Here is a 22,188-nt window from a genome sequence, read left to right on the forward strand (position 1 = left end):
GGAAGAGACAAAAAATAAAATGTTGAGTAAAAATTAAATTTAAAATTTAAACACCTTAAATAATTTATCAAATTTTTTATTTAATATATTTCTTTAAATTTAGTTCAAAATAGAACTTACGAATTCACATGTCAAATATATTGAAAACATATCATTTAAAAAATTTTATAACTTAAATTAGGTTTTAGTCTTGATAAAATATCTGTTAATAATTATATACATTATATATATTATTATTGATAATGCCAGCGAAACAAAAAAAAAACTAAAATGATCTTATTTAGTATTTATTAATTGTTATAATAATTAATAAATATTAAATAAAATAAATTTTGATTATTTTTTATTAATTCTTTTTATTATTAAATATTTTTTTATTATTGTATCAACAATTTAATTTATTACGTATTAATTAATATTTAAAAGATAGATGATTCTTTAAATTTTCATACTCAAATTTATTTATGCTAATATTTATCATTACTTAATTATCGAAGGAAAAAAAATGTTTTCTAAAATAAAAGGCTTTGCTGAAACAAATTAAAAGTTAAAAACAGATAGATATAACAAGAGATGAGGAAGAAGAGGGAACTGAGACAAAGAAAGATAGAAACAGATTTGAAAGGAAAGGAGAGTGCGTGCGACAACAATGCAATATGGATCCGAATTCACCGCTCTCTCTTTCTCTCTCTCTTTGCTGCAGTTCTTTCTCTCTCTCCCCATTTTTACGAAAACTGTAACCTTTTTCTTCCCTTCGTCTTCTTCTTCCTCCATAATCCATTCCATTCCAAAGAGAGAAAAAAAAAGACAAACAAAAATAAAAACAAAAAAAAGAGAGGAATCCTAGTTCCTTTTCTGGGAACGAAGGATCCTCTTTTCATTTTCTCCTTTTTCTTTCTTCATGCTTCTACCTTCCTCAGGTTCCTCTTCTTATTCTTCTTCTTGGCTTCTTTTTTCTTTTATTAGTATTATTATTATTATTATCATTATGTTCATGGATGAAGAACATATTGAGAAATATTGAAAGTCACATACCATTTTTATATTATGTTATTAGCTCCTTCATGCATGCGTTTATTATAGGCCTTCACCCAATTTGATGTTTTCCTCTCATAATTTTTCACGTGTCTTTGCTCAAAAGTGTTACTTCCTTAAACATTTGCAGCATTATCATAATCATAATATAACCTTGTATTCTGTTTTCCCCTCACGACATGAATAAGGACGATGTTTAACACATTATATTCTTGTTTTTGAATTGAAGTTAAGTCTAATTATTGCTGAATAATGAAAAATATAATAATGCTATATAGTTACCGAGAACCTTCGTTTATTTATTTATTTTTTTTGCCCAACTTGAGCATTGATTAATGAATTTAAATTATTTAATTATTTCTTTTCTTGTATTTTAAATTAAATCTGAATAATTATTGTTTTGTTCAGGCTATCTTCAACGGATAGTGTGAAGTCATTGCTTTGTGAAATAGCCTACATGGCCTCCTGGTGACGAAAAACTCTGGAACATTAGTTTAATTTAACTTGATATTGTTGTAAGGTATACCTATGACTATATTTGCTGTTATATCTCAATTTTAATTAAATTTAGTTCATCCCTTAAATGTTCGTTTTTCCAATCCTAGTATATTTTTTATGGCTATATGTATCTAAAATCTATAATTTAATTTAGGCATGTTTAATTAATTCTATGTTTTGTTTTTTAGTGTGCACTTTTTATTTCCTATTCTGATGTAAACATTGATTGATAATTGTTGTTGGCGGGTTCTTTCTGTTTTGCAGCAGCGCAATTGATCAATTTTTGGAGGGACAGAAGAAAGTAAAAGCAAGAAGCAAAAATGTTGGCTGGATTAGTAAGAAAGCTAGCTAACTCTACAATGGGAAGCTGTGCTTCAAACCCAACTGGGAAGAAGGGTGGGAAGAATCACAAGAGGAAGAATCACAAAAATGGAAAGAGAAGAGGGAACATGGCCACCGCCATCCCCGTCGACATGCCGCCATTGAAGAGGCTTAGCAATGCAGGAGTGGGAGCTGATTTCACTCTTAGTGATTACATTCAAATGGAGATTGATAAGGGTGGTGCCAAGAGATCTGATAAGAAGATTCATGTTACTCAGCTCCAATATCATACTCAAATCGATGCCAACGGTATCTATCCTCTTCGTCTCCCTCGTTTATGTGATAAGGATGCGTTTCTTTGCGTTTTTATTTCTGTTTTGATTTTCAGGAATTTTGAATTTTCATTGTGAAGGGAAAAGAAACAACTATCTTAGGTGTCCATCATTGGCAACCATCGAAATCAAAATTATTTTATTAGTATAAAATATATATTAAAATATAAATATATATTAAAAATAAATTAAATAACATATATATTTATATAAATATATTAGTGATTAATTTTAATAATTAATTTTGATAGATAAATAATATTTTAAAAAAATTATTATTTTTAGTTTTTTTATTTTTTAATAAAATTTTAAAAATAAAAAATACTAATTAACTTTAGTTAGTATAATAGTTATCTTATTAATTCATTTAAGAAGTGTTAGAATTCTGTTGTATATATGCGTCAAATCATTGACAAATAACAAATTGTTAAATAAAATTTAAATTTATGTTAAATTAGTCTTTAATCTATCGAATTAAAAAGTATCGAAAAAAAATAAAATAAAAAAAATACTAAAAATAAAATAGATAATAATAAAAATAGAAACGGAATGCAAATGTTGATTTCATTTCTATTTTCATTTTTAGTGAATTTTACTTTTTATGTAAACGAAAAAGTCGTGTTCTGAAATAAAAATGGAAAATGTAAACGGAGAAACATGGTAATTTATAGGCATAATTTGATAAACATGTTGAGCGAAGTTATTACATGGTATTTTACAGGAAAAATCCAAGAAGAGGCTTGGTTTGACTCAGTTAGTATTCTTGATCATGATTCGGATTCAGATGATGACTTCAATAGCGTGCTTGGAGGTGAGGCTTTATAATTTTTTTTGTAACTTCTGCCTTGCATTCTATCATACCTTCTTTCTTGGAATATCATTTTTGCACAACTATTTTCGTTCTCTAAGCAAATAACCAATACTCAAGTGTATTGCTTGTAACCTATAAAAAAAGTGTTGTTTAATCTTTTTATTGTGAAGAAAAATAAAGTCAAATGTGCTAATGAAATGAAAATTCCATAATTAGAGAATGAACGAACAGTAATTTGTATAAAACAGTAAGTTAACAAATAAAAAAATATATTTTTTTTAGGAGTGTTAGGAATAGCAATTTTTGTGACTTGTAACTATCAAATAGCCATCAATGATGATTTTAATGGTGTGAGATTGGTGTGAGATTTTATCTAATGACTCACTTTTTCTTACTGGTTACATGCTGGCCAAAATTTAATAAAGTTGCTGGTCTCCTAGATTTTTCCTTTTTTTAACAAAAGAGCTCAATATAATAAAGTGGAGCGGCAAGGTCACCAAGAGAATCTCACAACAAAATACAAGAACCAAAAACATAATGCCTAGAAACAATCCCATGTGTAATTATGGTATTGCCATCAACAACAAAAGGGATCCAAGCTACACCAATCTCTCTAACTGATCAAAGATCTGTGGAACACCGCTTCTACTCCAGACTCATTGTTATTAAAAATCTGTTCGTTCCTCTCTAGCCACACATTCCAAATAACTGCAAAAAAACATATGAACCACTTGTTCTGCTCTTCTTTTCTGTTGACAACTACTGTCCAACTCTCAAAATGTTCTTTCAATGAACTCGGAATAGCCCACTGCCTCCTAAGGTCAGATAGCCAAGCACCCCACACCTGCCAAGTAAATTCGCAACCAAGAAACAAGTGATAGATATGTTCAACATCTTTATTACACAATACACACACGTGATCACCCTAGCTAATACTTCCTAGCCTAAGCAACTGTTCTTTAGTATTCACTTTGCCTATCAGAACAAACCAAGCAAATAACTCCACTCGTGGCGGAACCAAGCCTTTCCATACTGTTTTGGTGAAACTGTAACTGGAGATGTCCTCTGGAAGTGTTTCTGCCTGTATTACCTGCACAAAAGAGTTAGTTGAAAATATCCCTTCCTTGTCAAACTTCCAAAAAATTCTATCCTGAGTATCACATGCTAACTTTACGGGCCGTAAGATCTCATGCAAATGATCCATTAGTTCCAATTTCCAATGGAATAATTCTCTCCTCCACTAGAAATTCCAAATCCACTCTAACCCGTCCCAAAATTCACAGTCCCCTATGACAGATCCTCTTTAGTTTGAAACAGAGAAAAGCCTCGAAAAACTCGACTTTAACATCCCACTTTCTAGCCAAGTGTCTTTCCAGAACCGGGTCCGCATTTCATCACCCACCTCCATAGACAGCGTCTTTGATCCGCAACTGATGGATATCTTTCCAAGGACCTCCTTGACTAGGCAGTGTCTGAGATTGCAACATCACATTGGGGTTCAAGTTGTGGCAGGAGCATACAACCTTCTTCCATAAATGACACTCCTCTTTTGAGAACCGCCACCACCACTTGAAAAGAAGGGCTGTGTTCCTAACCACAACATCACCCACTCCCAGTCCACCCAATTTTTTAGGAGTTTGGACTACTTCCCACTTAACCAACGCCATACTATGCATACCTTCCTCCTTGCTCCATAGAAATTTTTTCTGTAACGAAATTAGCTTGTCTGCCACTGCCTTCGACATTTTATACAGGCTCAAATAGTAGACCGGCAAGCTGTTCAGAATAGTTTTAATAAGAACTAACTAACCTGTTTTATTGAGTACTTTCGCCTTCTACAAGCTAACCTTCTCTTCTACTTTATCAAAATATATTATTCATTTTGATCTGGTTTAAATAACCCACAAGCTTAATGAATTTAGTTTGAGTAAGCAAATTGGTACACTATATTTTAGTCTTTTTGTTTGGGGTATAAATGTTGGAAACCTATTATCAGACGAAGAACAAAATTGAAACATTCTAACTTGAACTTGTCGAGTAATTAGCTCACTCATCACTTTAAAGTTTAAATAAGTGTCAGGAGTTTGAACTCTATCTTGTACATGTAGTAACTCATTGGCCAGTAGCAGACTTTTAAATAGAGTTTAGATCCGCGACGAATTAGTCATTTACTTGTTGGATTAGAAAATACTATGGACAATAATATATATTAATCGAAAATTAAAGAATAAATATGGTTAGGTATTAAAGAGACCCAACTGCTCTCTCAAGTTTCAAATTAGAAATTTGAGATATCCTCAGTATCTCTTCCCTTCCCTTTTCCTTCTAAACTTAAAGATTTTCTCTTCTCTCGGTTAAAAAAATCCAATCCAACTGCCCTTAATTATTCTTAGACACCAGATCATTCTACTCATTTTAACTATGTGCATAACAGTAATAAAATACCCTCATCATACGGGATAAGGTGATAGTACTTGAGAAATAAAAATTACTGATAGTAATAATATTTGAAGTCCTAACAATAAATACCAAGGCATAACGCCTTTTTTGGGATTTCGTAGTTTATTATTATCGAATTGGAATTATACTAGGGAAATCAGTTTTTCTTTTTCTTTTTTCGTTTCGGATATAGTTTTGGATTAAGAAACTTTCTTCAGGCCTCTAGTTCTAGAGAGTTATAAAAAGAAAAATTTTGAATAAAAAAAAATTCGAATAAAAAAGAATGGGACTAATGTATTGGCTCACCCATATGAACGACGCTAACAATGATTATACCTGAAAAGACCATTTTAGTCGTCAAAATAAAAAGCCTTTTTTTTTTTCATTGGGAACAAAATAGAGTGTATTTTAATAACAACAAACTAGAAAAATTAATATTTTTAATTAATATTAATTAATTTTTTTTAAAATATTTTTTATTTCTTTCTCTTTTTCTCTTTTTTATACACTATAATTTCATTTTTCGTGAGCCACCTACCATTTGTTGCAGATCATCCTAAGTTTTATATTTTAAATCCTAATCCTAAATCTTAAATTTTGTAACAAATAAAGATAAATTAAATAATTTACAATAAAATAAAGTTGTTAATGTTGATGACTAATTAAAGGATGAAAAAAACTCAAGGCGAGCATAATTTATTATTTTTGCCAATATTTTTAGTTATAAATCTAATTTTTTTGTCTAAAAATTCAATACCATATTTTTAACCCACACTTTTAAAAAATAGTTAGGTAGACAAATTCTTCTCTTAAATATAATTGTTCATTCCTGTGTCTATATGGGTAACAGATTGTTTTCCCTTCACGGATAATGCTGTGGGAAGTGTACAATATGGTAGTACATCCTGCATTGTAGATTCAGGGTCCAAAATTGAGGAGTATTATCAAAGCTACCTCAAGATAGATAAGAACGGAGAGAAAGCTCAAGTTTTGTTTTCTTCTGTTAAAAGAAAATCAGTTGATGCAACTAACAAGACTGACTTATGTAAGTTCATATAATTTTTAAGATTATGTTTTCTAGTTCAATGTTTTTCACTCATATTTCTTTTTATATAGATTTATCACCTTTTAAGAGAAAACATCACAACTTTGGACTTTTTTGAGCTTTTTCTCCATTCTTACATTTATCTATCTAACCTCTTGAGGTAGCTCTAGTGGTAACTGGTAATACTCCTTGTATCAGTCGAAGCAAGATGACGTGTATCGGAAATGTACTTTAAGTATGATTCTTATTAAAAAGTAAAAAATTAAAGCTTGTGGATAAATTTTACTCCAGAACAATTAGGCTAGCAATGTTTTATTGAGACAACGTAAAACTACATTAGAAAGTCTGTTAAATATTAAGAAAAAAATAATTTTATGGCAATTTTATTTTTTAATTTATAAGATTTTAAATCCCAGAGAGTTTTATGCTGCAACTAGGGGTGTTTGCGGTGCGGTTTGGTTCGGTTATTTAGGAAAAAGCCATCCGATCCGATCGTTTATTAAATTTGCGGTTCGGTTTGGTTCGGTTTTTTTGCTGAGACCATCCGAACCAAACCAAACCAATTAAAATCGGTTTGGTTTGGTTCGGTTTATTCGGTTTTTTTAATTATTCAAAAATTTTTTAAATAAACAAAAAAATAAAAAAAATTCATTTAACAGAAACCAAACCCTAAATTCATTATTATGATACAAATGTCCCAATTTCACAAACCCTAGCCTCAATTTCACAAACCCTAGAATCTAACTCAATCCAAATTTATCAATTACAGAATTCAAACTCTAAACCTAATCCTAATTTTACATTAACAGAATTCAACCCATAGCAATTTCACCAATCAAAAATCAAAACATGTATTAAAATCATTGACAACGGCAGAACAGAGGTAGACCAGAGGCAGAGGCGGTGGTGAAGCTGTGAGCACTAAGCACTGAGCAGGACGCAGTGAGCAACAAACTGCATAATTACGCAATTCACAAAATAAAAAAAAACAGAATTAAAGATCACTTGTAAAAACAAAATCATAGAAAAACAAAAGAAGGAGCAATCAAAATAAAATCATAGAAAAATAGATGCAGAAGCACAAAAAGTAAAATCACTAACAGAATCATAAAACAGAATTAAAAATAAAAAATGTAAACACAGAATCATAGAAAAGCAAAGGCAGAAGCACAACAAAATAAAATCACCAACAGAATAATAAAAACAGAAATTGAATAATGAATACCTAACTTGGAGGCAATGTCATGGACGACGACGGCGCCTGCTTGTGCGTGGAGGAGATGGTGGCTCCAGTGCGTGGAGGAAGACAAAAGCTCCTGGTGCGAGGAGGCTAGAGATACACGGCGTAGAGGAGACGGCGGCTGCAGTGCATTGAGGACGATGAACGGAGGGAGAAAAAGAGCCGCGCCGAGGAAGGGACTAAGGAGGGACTAGGGAGAGACTGAGGGAGGATCGCGCCGAGAAGATGGAACCGCGACGAGGAAGGGCCGCCGCGAAGAGGACGGCGACTTTGTGGACGGTGGGAAGAGAGTGTGGAGAATGGGGAGTGGAGAGAGTTAGGGAATAGGGGTTTACGGTGAATGGCGGCTAGGTCATCTAAGGGGAAGGGGATTTCGTTATTTATATTAGGGTTTTTAAATAAACCGGTTCGGTTCGGTTTGGTTAGGGTTTTCACTAACAAAACCGAAAACCGAACCGAACCGCAAAAAAACAACAAAAAATTATTTTTTCGGTTTTTTCGGTTTTCGGTTTATTCGGTTTTCGATTTTTTTAGCTCGGTTGATCGGTTTTGTTTGGTTTGGATCGGTTTTGAACACCCCTAGCTACAACAAGACCAATTACTAACGCTACTGCTACCACTTCTTTCATCTTCGTCACTATAACTTCTATTTTTATTGTGTCACCATATTTTATTACGATCATCATCTCTTCTACCAACACCAACACCATCTACGTCACAATTTCCCTCTCATTTTTTCGTCTAACACTTTTCTCCTTTTTGAAAAATCTTTGTATTGCGCTTATTTTTTTTCTTATTGCGGAATCATTTCTGGCAATGATTCTTTTCCACCATACGATCACTAACGAAGGAAATTTTCAATAATAGTTTGTGGGGGTTTAAGATCTCATAGATTACACATTAAACCAACACAATCAATTTCTGTTGATGAATTTTTAATTGAAGGGGTTGTGTTGTCTTGAAATAATAAAGAAGGATCATGTTGCCCCTTTTTTTGGTTAAGGGTCATATTATCCTTCTTGTGCAGAGACCGGATCCAGTGTTCACTCATATTTCATCGAATGGAGTGTTGGGTAGAAAATTAGATGGATGAGTGGCTACACTAGACTAGATGTGATTAGAAATGATTGCATGAAAGAGAGTTGGGGCTTGCACCTATAACAATAAAAAATATTCAAAGACGGTAAAGAATTTGTTATAGCATTAATTTATTAGGATGGTGGTTTAGTAAAATGTATGGAAAACTTGTCAGAGTTATGATACTAACTAATTACTATGTCATTTGTTGAATAGGTCCATCTGAGAAATACCTTTACCGTCCCCAAGCAGGGCTTCTGATTCAACAATCAAAGCAAGAGAATGCATCTCCTGCTTCCTGGTGTGAAATTTCGCCATCCGTATTTAAGCTCCGTGGCGAAAGCTTTTTCAAGTATGCTAGAAGATTTGCATCTGTTTATTAACCTCTTGGCCATGTTAGTTAGCTAGTCCATTGATTTGCATCTAATCAATAATATGATGATGAAATATTTGTGCAGGGACAAGGCAAAGTGTTCTGCTCCAGCCTATAGTCCTTATATACCAATAGGTGTTGATCTATTTGCAAGTCCGGAGAAGATAAATCACATTGCTAGGCATCTTGAACTTCCGTCTTTCCAAGAAAATGGGACCATTCCTTCTCTTCTCATTGTTAATATTCAGGTTTTGCTCCTTTTTCTTATTATATTGTCAAATATAAATACTCACTGAATAGCACACAAGAGTGAGTGCATAATTTAACTATCTTCCTTTTTTTTTAGCTGCCAACTTATCCTGCTAGCATGTTTCTTGGTAATGCTAATGGGGAAGGCTTGAGCCTTGTACTATACTTTAAATTGTCGGAAAATTTTGAAACAGAGATCTCGCAACAGTTTTGCAATAGCATCAAGGTAAAGAATTGTGTACAAATCATTACAGCAACAATTTCTTCTTCCTTTTGTGGTTGATGTTTGTAAGTTTCAGTAAAGAATTGTTCAATTGCTGCCATATTTCTTCATTTTATTTAAGCATATACTTGCACTAAATTATTTGTCTAAAAGAAATGAATGAACATCATAAAGTTATTAACTTTGTAGTGATGCCATCTAAGTAAAAATTTAAGATTCGCAATAAAGATCATTTCAACATTTTTGGTACATCAATTAATCAATATATCTACATACAAATTGAGTCTGAGTACAACGATTTATAATGAAAACAACAATTGTCATAAAACATAGATAACAGTAGTCTTACAACAAATTAGAAATTTCTCCATGCTGCAGTTTCCTAATAATGTTGTTATGTTTGGCAGAGATTGATGGATGATGAGATGGAGACAGTGAAAGGATATAGAAAGCAGAACACGGTTCCTTTCAGGGAAAGGCTAAAAATTCTGGCTGGTGTAGTAAATCCAGAAGACATGAGTCTCAATTCTGCTGAAAGGAAGCTTGTTAGTGCCTACAATGGCAAGCCAGTGCTTTCACGCCCTCAACACGAATTCTTTAGGGTAAAAATATCTTTTCTTTCTTCTGCCTCAAGGAATTTCTAAAATATTAATCATTTGAAATATAGTCATTGAATTACATATGATGTTCATCATGTCACCGACATTGTTATATGATTTGATTTCCGTACATTGTCATTATAAAGAGGTTTTACACATACATTGACAAAGTTAACTAGTTTTCACAGTATTAAACTTTATACACTATCATTGCATCAAAACTAATTTGTGAATGCCACATTGTGTGCTCAGCCGCCCCTTCATCTACCTTAATGCTACATTGCACATTTCTTATATGTAATGATTACATTTGCAGAGCATATAGCTTGAACCTCACTTTTCTACTACATAGTCCATATATTATTGTAACTAAGTATACAAATTCATTTGCAGGGACCTAACTACTTTGAGATAGACCTGGATATACATCGGTTTAGCTATATCTCTAGGAAAGGACTTGACTCACTCCGAGACCGTGTAAAGAATGCAGTACTTGATGTTGGCTTAACTATTCAGGTACACTTACAATATCCCAAGGGAACTTTTGATTGGACACTTTTGTCCCTAACAAATTTGTATTCTCAAAAAATTCTCAAAAATTACTTTCGTCAAACAAATTGGTCCTTCGGTTCCATTTAATCAAATTTTTAATATGCATATTAGACAAATAAATTTCTAAATAAATTTATTATAAGATAATTAGGTCTAAAAATATATTACTATCAGACAAATTAGTCCCTCTTCAAAATAACAGAACAACCAATTTGTCCGATGAAAGTAATTTTCAAGGACTTATAAATAATAAAAATTTGTTGAGAACCAAAATTTTGGGAACCAAAATATTCCTTGAGAACCAAAATGTATTTACTCATATGTTTCTTGTGAGAGAGACTATATTTGCATCACTCACTCTGAATATTTCCCTAAAAATAAGAAAAATTGTGTAGTGTTCTGTGTTCTTATTACTGCCATAAGTTTCCTAGTAAAATTCTTTAGTGAGCACTATTTTGTTTGATAACTCTATTTTGTTCTTCTTTTTAACAGGCACAAAAGGAAGAAGAACTTCCAGAGCAAGTTTTGTGCTGCTTAAGATTGAACAAAATTGATTTTGTTAACCATGGTCAAATTCCGACCTTAGTTACTCTTGATGGTTGATTCAGGCAGGCATCAGTTGAGAATCTGTCGGGGAATTAAGAGAAATTGATTGTTTGACTCATAATTTAATATAATTTGGAGGGTGGCATCTATTTAATTAACGGCAAAAAGAAGAAGGAAAAAAGAAAGAAAGATGAAGAGAACTTTGATCATTTTGTTATGTGCAGTTCTTTTGTTTTTTTCCTTTAGTTTTTCCCTTTTTTTTTCCCTTCTTTCTAATCATTTACTATTTGGTGATGGTATGGTACTAAAGTCCTGTGTTTGTTATTATTAAGCGTGCACCCCTTGTGACATTGTACATACCCCAAATAAATACACAGAAATAATAACATTATGTTGGGGATGGTTAGATGTGGACTTTGAAAGATCACTTTGAGAGCTTCACCCCAAGGAAGTGGTGCTGTGATTTTGACTTTTTAGTTTGTAGAATCGGTTGTGTTTATTTGTACAACTCAAAGTTGTTCGATAATTTTGATCTTTAGTAATAAAGGTGTGAATCTCATAGATTCTCTTTCTCAATTTTTGTTTTCCTTATTGCCTTTAAAAATTTATAAATCTTTCCAAAAGTCATGGACAGTTTGCACAAGGTTCCCGAGTAAAGTTATTTAAACAACTTTAGTAGTTATATAAATAGTAATGTTCCTCTGTAATAACATATAATCTGAAATTAAGCAACCCAGTTGTACTCACTTTCAATTAAAAAATTATGTCAATTTGGTATACAAACGGAATAAATACAAAAAAAAAGATAAATATCATAAAGCAACGTATTACATGATGAGGTGATAAACAATTACCTTAAAAGAACATAACTAACATAGTAACATATTTTCAATGTACAAAAAAAGGAACAAATTGGTATATCATCATCCAAAGCCTCTTTCATTAGAGTGTGGTTGTGCTGGAAGAGAATAATAGTTAAACTACTTTATATACTAGAAATTGGATTGATAAGCCATTAATCAAAATCTTTTCGCCTAAAGAAGAAAAAGAATTAAACATTAACACAGAGATGTAATATGAATGCGAAGATACTATTTTCCATCCAATCTTAAAAACTGTTTGGTAAGCGTCTCAAAACAAAAATTACAACAACATAGACAAAACAAAATAAAATTGTCTCTATTTCTACCCTTACTATTATTGGTTTCTAAGTAAATAAAAAATTAGATAACTTTTCTCCAAAGACAGTGACATTTCGCCTGTTTATGTATTGTGTGGTGGTTTCTGTATTTCTGTCTTGAAATGGTTATCAAATAAGGACCTATGTTATCTGCTCTTCCTTCAGCCTTAGACGCGCCACAGGCTGTTGCTGTTGCTCATTGACCCCAATACCTTTGCTTCCAAAACCATGCATCTGAGGTATATTACTATTTTGTGATTTAAACTGTGATGAACTATTGTTGGCAATAGTGTGGCTATTAATCTTAGCTGCTGGTACATCATGGTTATGCTTTCCTTCATATGTTGTTATGACAGCTTTAGGGTCTGTTGAAGCTCTCTCAACATGCTTCCTAACATTACAACCTGGTGTTGTACATTTGTAATAGCTCCTACAACATTATACAAAACAAGCATTATTATTCATTTTTCAGGCACAAGAAAATCAAGGGTCATAATAATTTCACCAAACGTTAGAGGAGATCGATGTAATTCGCCCTGCTTACTACAATCAACCATAATAGTTGACAAATAGTTCAATAGATGGTATCAAAAGTTCTTATGAAAAACATGATCACCTAGGATATGGATTGCCTTTGACAACTTTTTGTCCATACTTTCGCCATCTATAGCCATCGTCTAAGAGATCAACTTCGCTTGTTGTTTGCACAATGATTCTTGGCTCTGTGACTGTCCTATGTGAAGAATCTGGATCTGAGTGTGTCACCTCTGTATTTCTGCAGAATTTGTAACATTTTTAACATATCATAAAGATAAGTTATGCAGATTTACTAAAGACTTCTGCACGATGATTACATATTTTTATATAAATTGAGTGCACTTGTTTCAGTTGTTGTATAAATAAATGTATACAAAAACACAAGAAACTTCACATTATTTAAACCACCCAACAGCCCCTCCCCCAAAATTAATTCAACTTATAAAACAAAGTGTTTTAAGCTTTTCAATTATATGAATTGATAAAGTTGTAAAGTCATGATCACAGAATATGTTACCTCCTCTTGGGATCAGGCTCAACAATTTTGTCATCCACCTCATTTTCATGATCACCTACTTCCTCACTATCACTTGTTCCAGAAAGGTGTTCACCTGTAGCCTGACTAGATTCTGCATCCATTCTAGGGTGATTAGCACTTGTACCATGATCATGATGATAATCAGCATTCCCCTGCATGTTTGAGCCTTCACTCGATGCCATGGCAGCATCTTTTGAGCGCCTATTCGGACGCTGGTGATTGTGCTCTCCTTTATATATAATTGCAGTAATGTGTCCATTTAATGACCTCTCAACTTTCTTCTTCACAGGACAACTTGCATGAGTGCACTTGTAGTAACTCCTAGGAAACTCACTACCCTTCACCTATGTTTCACAAATGCAAATATCAATATTGATTACCATAAGTTACAACCATAGTTACATGAATTTATCAATTATCAATTCCTTTACGTACCAAAATGTCATGTATATTTTTCAAATAAAATATTGCCTTCGATGTAACTGTGCTTACAACTTAAAATACTTGAGTACAAAATTTAAACAAAAAGTCGTTAAAAGTTTATTTAAAGATTTAAGAAGTTTAAGATAGCAGAATCTAATGCAGACGGGCACCATGCTTAGCCCTTTACCTGTTTCTGGCCATATTTCCTCCAATTGTAGCCATCATCAGCAGGCTTATCGACATTCAATGAGGAAGAAGAAGGCTCTACCATGTGTGGATTAGTATTGTTGTTGGAAGTGTTTGCAGCATGAACTTGTGCGAATGACGTAGTAGCAGACATTGTTTGCAGTGAATCTTGAGGTTGGACTTGCATACTTGAGTGTAGTTGTGTTCCTTGACTAGTGACCTGTGCTAATAATGCCTGCTGATGTCCTAGAGGAACCTGCATGTGCCGCAGATAACAGCCAATTAATACAAGAAATATTTTAGGTATTCATTTTTTCTACTAGTAAACTAAGGTACAATTTTTATAAGCTATTCTTAGTATACAAATATACAAACAATGAAACAACTGAGACGGAGACAACAAAATCACGGGTTATTAGTTACATATATTTTTCCTTTTTATCCATGTCAAACTCTTTCTTGTGTATTTTTTGTTTATTTACTCGTTATATATATTCTAAAATAAAATAAAAATCACAAATAAAAAAGATATTATAGAAGCAAAATAATTTTTTAATGCATGAAATGTATGGAAAACTTTCAGGTCATTATTTAGTTGAGTAACAAAATTCTTTTTTATTATTTTCTTAACTAGTGTATAGGAAGTTCGAACACTGCATCCTAACAAATCATTGCAGTATTTATAGGTGGCAATGAGGAGGGTAGAGGCGGATTTTCACCTTATTCGACCCGTCCTTCTTCAATTTAGATACTACCTACTTCTACCTACAAATTTTAAACTATTGTATCCTAACCTGTTCTGCAGATATTTCTGCACCTATTCGTCTCTATAATAATTAAATAACATTTTAAAATTTATATGTTCATACATAAAATAAAATAAAAATTTAATATTCATACCTAAATTAAAATAAAAATATATGATTCATTTTATATATTTTTAAAATTTATTAATTTTTATATATTTATATTATTAGTATATAATATATATATTCTAGAACGGATTCACCCAAACTCGACCCCATCCCGCCCCGCTCAAACACTCGCTCCGAAAAAAAAAAATCCGCCCACCTCGGGTCGGGTTATTATCCCGCTTCGACCGAGTTGGGTACCTATGGATTTGGATTTTGCTGTGAAGTCTAGCCGCATTTGTTGCATCATTAATACCATGCATGAATGAATCATGTTATGTATATATCAAATATTTATTAATAAACGAGCCATATGTATAAAATACACGTTAAAATATAAAATATATATTAAAAATAAATTAAACATATATATTTATACGTAAATACATTGTAGTTGACTTTCGTTATGCATAATATATATATATATTCTTTTCAAATATTGTGCAAAATACAAAAAACTAGTTATCAAATTTATCCATTTGTATATGAATACATGTATTGTTTAAATCATTTTCGATATATATTTTATATTTTAACATATATTTTATCCGAATAATTAATTTAGTAGCTGTTTTTGATGTACATTTATTATTGTTGATTTTTTTTTGTAGTATCATGTAGAATTGTCCAAATGGATATTTTTAGTTGTTACTTTGCATCTCAACACCTATTGATATATATATTCTATTCTTAGATGATTTAGATTTAATTTTGACATAGATTTAATTTTGACATATTGCAATGTACACCACCAATTTAACCATGCATGATATCCTTAGTTGCTTACAATAACTAGCTAAAAATTCAGAAACATGGTCATGTAAAAAGAGTAATGTTCGATGTACAAATAATGTTTTAATTAAGTATTTGTTTGAATTGACTTCTTTGACTGATTTTTTTTTAAATAACATTTTTTAAAATTTTAAGTATATTTAGATATATCTCTTAAAAACACACTTTTATTAAAAAAATAAATTATTTATTTTTTCCAAAAACCAACAATACATTTCTTTAAAAAAACACACAAGAAGTTTTTAATATTTGAAAATTGTTTAAAAAATATATCTAAATATGAAATAATTTTTTATTTAAAAATATTTTTAAAAATGATAAAAAATAAATAATTTTTTCAAAAGTCAATCTAAACCGATTTTAAGTCTCTAACTATATTAAGTATCATAATAACACAAAATCTACTGGGGTTTAAAATAGAGATTAGAAAGAAGGACTTGGATGGAATTTGAAAGAAAAAACACATACACAAAAATAATTTTTCTCGTATATTATATATGTTCAATTGATGGTTTTTGAAAAACTTTGGTATATTAGATGCGTTAAATCTGGCAATTCAATTTATGATTATGATCCTTTTCGAATTTCAATCCAAATATTTAAATGAGAAATGAAAAGGGTGTATGATCATGAAATGAAAATGGATTATGGTTGAACGTATTGATTCAGCATGAACGGACTTAGCAAGACAGCCAAGTTCTTTTCTAATTGTTCCATGAATGAGGGAAAAAGTGGGCATTGATAGATAAGGGGTTGTGCACAGGTAAAGGCACATATGATTTGTTTTCACCATTAAGAGCACAATCAAGAAATTAGAGTTTTATAAGGCACGTATGAACCTTATTTTTATTAGATTTTTTTAAAATAACTCATCAAATACATAAAAAAAAATAATCAAACTTCTAACTTTCTAGCTAATACAAATTGTTTATACTTAAAAATTGTGTTAAGAAAAATTGTTAAAGAAAAGTTTCATCAGACCTTATGAAATGATTATGGAAAATTGTGTGTAATCATTAATCCATTGTTTTTTTAAGAAAATTGGCCTTGACTTTATACTTTATACTTTATACTCGTTGTAATGATTATTAGTACTACTATTATGAAAATTTTTAAAAAGCATGGTTCCTTACTCATAATTAATCAGTGGACTTTAATTTGATATTTACATATTACAATGATATCACTCCCAAGTCCCAAGTCACAACAAGACTTAAGCGCCGTTATCTTTACGAATTTGGATTCTCTAAATTTTGAATTTCACTTTAGAGAGTAAAGTGTGATCTCTCACTATTTATTTCATAGATAGAACTAACAATAAATATAAGAGAAAAACCAATCAAGGGTAAAAGATCACACTTTACCATCTAAAGTACAAATTCAAAATTTAGAGGATCCTAATCCTTATATTACACATCACAAAGGTAACAACTTGTAAAGTTTGCATTAATTAAAACATTTGTTTTATTGTTTAGTTAATATAAATGTGACGGAACTTATATATGCATTGGAGGATCCTCACTTCCTCAGTTCCTCGCCCTATTTTTTTAAGTATTAACTAAACATACTGTTACTATCCCACAGTTATAGGACATAACTAAATGTGTGCATGTAACATTATTTAATGATTCATAATTTAATTTAGAAAATAAACCCAAAACTCTAGGTCGGCCAATTGCACATAACATGATACAAAGATACAAACAAATTCAGATGCAAATGCTATTCACCCACGTAGATCAATGTCCCGAGTATATGATGTTTTCAATTTTTGAATGTAAAGTATAACACCCATCATTTCAATCAAATAACGTAAGTTAACAAAGAGCTTATCCAAATGGATTACCATCCTTTCGTATAAGTAACTAGTATTTAAGAGTTTCATTTTATGAGGAAAATAATTAAAAAAACAGCTAAATCAATAAATAATGATCAATTTTGCTCTAATAAAAGTATATATTTAATAACATGTACTTTTGTTTTATAAGAAAAAGGAATACCATAATATTTACTAAAACACAATAAGTTGGTTAAACATTTTAATTTTTTAAAATAGATTTAATAATTTATATTTTTTTGGGTATTTTCACATATTTACTTTTAAAGAAAACCATTCGCATCTACATTTAATCATGTAGTATCATAAAAATAATTAATTTTAAATACACCATTTAAAAATAATTTATACGCATTAATTTGATTAGATAACAGACAAATTTTTCTGTATTTTTTAAGGCTAATTTTTTTTGGATATTACAATAAAAAAGTGTAATACATTAATATTACACTAATTTGATGTAATGCATTAATATAAGAGTTTTCAATGTCATAAGAAATCGCGACTTACGATTTCAGAAAGAGACAACAAAATTGTGAAAATGAGATTAACAATTTCAAGTAAGACAAATTTTTTTTTTTAGAATTTCTACAATCATAAAATCGTTACTCTCATTTTCTAAGTTGATTCTAGCCATTAATTGTTGATCCAAAGCTTTTTAATTATTGTTCCTCTTCGTTCAAATCGTTGGTAACGATTTTAAACAAATCGACACTAACAATTTCTTTAAAACCAATTATGAGTTCCATAATTAGGCATTACACACCCAAAACTTCATTTATACGTATTACACAACTATAATGAGCATATCAAAAATAATTAGCGGTTTTTTAAGTATAGTATATTAAAATAAGACTCAAGTAAATAATTGATTTTTGTTGAAAACATAAAATTACACTAAAAACAAGAGAGATGTTTATCCTTGTAGAAGCCATAATATACATCTCTATATAATAATCACTTATAATTGTCAAAAACTAATTGGTTATCTAGCAATTTTTTATATAAAAGCTTTAATTTCCTAACAATTTTGTAATAAAAGCTTTCTTTTATGTATAAAATAACATCCAAAACTGGTCTTATTTAATGTTAATTATTATAATAATTAATAAATTTTTTTCGATACATTGACAAGATTTAAGCCATAATAAATAAATATTAAATAAAATAAATTTTAACTGTTTTTAGTTAATTTTTTTGTCATTAAACATTTTTGATAAAATTTTAAGATATCATCCCATAAGATGAATAAATGACAAAAAAAAAAAAAAACACACATTGATAAATGATCATGTTTCACACATTATTACCCAATTACGATAAAATTTTGTTAACAAGTACTTTCTAATATATTTCGTCAATCCGCTACCCTTATATATTAGCAAAATAATTTATTAAACATATTCTTGTACTCTCAATTTTAAAACTAGATAGTCATCAAAAAGAAATTTTAAAACTAGATATTGCAACTCTTATTATTTTAAAAATGTCATTCGATATATATATATATATTTGTTATTTTCAAATTCAATATGGGAAACACTTGAATTCATATATGTAAATGTATTTGTCTAGAAATACATTAATAATCATCTAAAAATATATTAAATTTCACAATGATGTACAAAAAGATATTTAAAAAATATCAAAATATTTAAAACAACTACTTCTTTAATTTTCCATTTTATTAATTATGAGAATACTTAGAAGGATAATATATTACTCTCTATGGTATCTACCTAACTAGCATGATATGCGAGATAAATTAAAAATTGAAGTTCCAAAAAGCTTAATAAATATGTTAATATCAACCGCAATAATAGTATTAGAATAAACATTACACAAGATTGAAAAACGACATAGGTTAAGTAAGGACAAATTAGTTTTTTAATTTAGTTAAAAGCTAATTTAATATTACTGAAAATTTAACTAAATAATTATTTTTAAGAAAAAGTAAAATTTGAAAGTAAAAAAATTATTTGATGCTAAAAAGGTAACAGAGAATTCCCAAAGGTCCAAATAATAATAATACGAACACATTCTGAGAAGGTGGTGTGATGAGTGCTTAATTATTTACCTGAGAAGATGAAAACAAGGCAGAAGGAGAATCAATCAGGCCACTGGGCCCCGCCGCCGCCGTTGGAGATGCCATGGCTCCGGCGAGAAGCTGAGAGAACGACTTATTGCCATCGTCGCCGCCGAAGAAGCTTGAGATTAGTGTCATCGGACCAGGGCTGAAACCGCCGCCGAAAAGACTCTCCATGGAACCACCACCACCACCACCACCGCCACGTGTGGGCAGAGTGATGCTCGGTCTCTGTGGTGGCTGCTCCTCCACGCCGCCGCCGCTATTTGCCGCCTTCCACGGCGGTCTCTCTCCATTTCCACCACCACCAACCATCCAATAAGTAACTACTACGGTCTAAAAGTACAAAAGAGACAAAACAGCAAACAAGAAAAAGAAAATTGATCTAAGCTTCAATCTTCAATCTTCAGTATTTCTCTAATCTTGCGACAGTTCTGACTTTTCTTCTCTGTCTTTTCCTTTCTGTCTCCGTGTGTTCCCAAAAACTCAAAATGTTTCAACCTTTTTTTTTTCCCTATCTTTCTGCTATCTGTGTCTACGACTCTACGTGTTTCGGTGAGTTTAATTCGATTATTTTTTTGGGTTTGGTGGATCTGAAAATTCAACTGATGAAAGTCCACGGTCCCCCATAGAAAACCAATTGTTCTCAGCACTTCCTTTTTTTCACAAGGAGGAGATTATTCTATTTTATTTTATCTTAATTAAAATTGAGTTCGTTTAGTATTATCACGATGATGATAAAGTTTTTCTATAATTAAATCTAGAGAAATTCTGCTCCATAACCTTTCTCATAAATTTATTTATAATATTTAAATAATTTTTTTATGTAGAATAAATGATATATCAAATTGTCTGAATTAATTATTAAGTCTTTTTGTGTTATATTTTACAAAATTTTGTGTTAATAATATTAATGTAATATTTCCTACTCAATCATTTAATTATATGTCATTATATTATTTTATTACATTAAAATATTTAAATTTATATTTAATACTTAAAATTCAAACAATAGTAAAAGATAATCAAATTTTAGTATAAAATTTTATATATTTTTTTAAATTAAGAGTAAAATTTAAATTTAAAATTTTTAAATGAAGAATAGAAGCTACACCATTTAAATTATAGCTCATTGTAATAAAAAGTTCTGTATTACATTCATGGCTAATGACTATATATATAATATATAATTTTCTTTATTTTCCAGAAGGAAAAGAAATGAAACCTGAAAATGAGGTTGAGATAGGGTGGGGACACCTGTAACATAATGTAATTGGGGTAAGTGTCCTCCTGGTTTAGAGAAGGTGGAAATGTCCAAAGTGGTGCCGAAGACTTTTGAGATTTTATGTTATTCGTCAATGATGTTAATTGTTAAGGGTGGCGTCTGCCTTCTGGCGTGATAAGGGCATAAAACACCCTTTTTTTTTTTCAAACGGTAAAAAGAGGTAATTTTTACTCATGAATAAAATTTATAAAATTTAAAAGAGTCAAATTAAAAATCGAGTATTTATCTATTTTAGTTTTACAAAAAATTGGACTAAATACTTTAGTTTTTAATTAAAATTAATTATTTAATTAGTCTTTAGCAATTAATTTCATTAGTCACTTAAATTTTTTGTTTTGTCAACTTTAATAAAAGATAAAATAGTCCTTAACAATTCTAACAGGAGATAAAATGGTTCTTGGCCCCCTCCGTTTGGAGACAACACTGTTCTCTCTCAATTTTCATTATATTTCTCATAATTCTAACCGTCTAACACTGCAACTTCAAACTACACAATGCACACTCTGCAATTTCAATATTTACAAGAAAAAAAATCATCAACTTGTTCTCAACTAATTCATACTCAATAAACTAATGACTATATCTCTCAAGTACTTGTTGTCTTCAATGGATCCCATGAATCTAGACAGCAAGTTCGATTTGTTAAGACCTGTCGTCACAACCATCTCCCTCCTCCTCTGCCCTATCATCTCCATGGCCATATTGTCTACCACTCTAATCGCTTCCTTCAACTTCTTCTCCGAACCAATGTTTAGTAATCGCTTCAGTTTTCATATGAGTGGCGACGACGACATTGCTCCTTGTACTGATAGCTTGGATGCGAGTTCGAAACTGTCTGCCAGTTTGGATTCTGGGAGAGAAGGAATCAAACACTTGGAGTCCATTTCAAATGAGAATTTGCATATGATATCGAAAAAGAATCTTCTCATGATGTCCTAATGTCCAACAATCTATATTACTTGCCGGAGAGTGGAGAAAGGCGTACCCTTGGGGTAGTTGTGAAACTTGGTCATGAGGATGTGGTGGACGTTGTCAGGGTTAGAGGTGATGTTGTTATCGAGGACGTGGAGGTG

At 30.9% G+C, this 22,188-nt stretch overlaps 2 protein-coding genes across 4 annotated transcripts; one reads left to right on the forward strand and one right to left on the reverse strand.

The window, feature by feature from the left end:
* The first annotated feature begins 590 nt into the window (after positions 1-590).
* On the forward strand, positions 591-11,883 carry LOC130980281 (protein ENHANCED DISEASE RESISTANCE 2). 3 transcript variants are annotated; one of them, XM_057903968.1, is made up of 11 exons: positions 591-920; positions 1,444-1,555; positions 1,798-2,163; positions 2,908-2,997; positions 6,287-6,481; positions 9,015-9,150; positions 9,257-9,419; positions 9,518-9,646; positions 10,051-10,245; positions 10,636-10,758; positions 11,287-11,883. In XM_057903968.1, the coding sequence occupies exons 3-11, from the start codon at positions 1,854-1,856 to the stop codon at positions 11,395-11,397; spliced, it is 1,452 nt and encodes a 483-aa protein (XP_057759951.1). In that variant the 5' UTR covers positions 591-920; positions 1,444-1,555; positions 1,798-1,853; the 3' UTR covers positions 11,398-11,883. The 3 variants fall into 3 exon arrangements, with proteins under 3 accessions (XP_057759951.1, XP_057759953.1, XP_057759952.1); XM_057903969.1 differs by having other exon boundaries at positions 602-736; XM_057903970.1 differs by lacking the exon at positions 6,287-6,481.
* Positions 11,884-12,412: 529 nt separating this feature from the next.
* LOC130980282 (probable WRKY transcription factor 4) lies at positions 12,413-20,512 on the reverse strand. Its single transcript, XM_057903971.1, has 5 exons — positions 19,822-20,512; positions 14,206-14,460; positions 13,575-13,939; positions 13,137-13,295; positions 12,413-12,950 (listed from the first exon to the last, which is right to left on the reverse strand). The coding sequence occupies exons 1-5, from the start codon at positions 20,143-20,145 to the stop codon at positions 12,662-12,664; spliced, it is 1,392 nt and encodes a 463-aa protein (XP_057759954.1). The 5' UTR covers positions 20,146-20,512; the 3' UTR covers positions 12,413-12,661.
* Positions 20,513-22,188: the final 1,676 nt, after the last annotated feature.

Source organism: Arachis stenosperma, chromosome 5, assembly GCF_014773155.1.
Source record: "Arachis stenosperma cultivar V10309 chromosome 5, arast.V10309.gnm1.PFL2, whole genome shotgun sequence".
Taxonomy (NCBI): domain Eukaryota; kingdom Viridiplantae; phylum Streptophyta; class Magnoliopsida; order Fabales; family Fabaceae; genus Arachis; species Arachis stenosperma.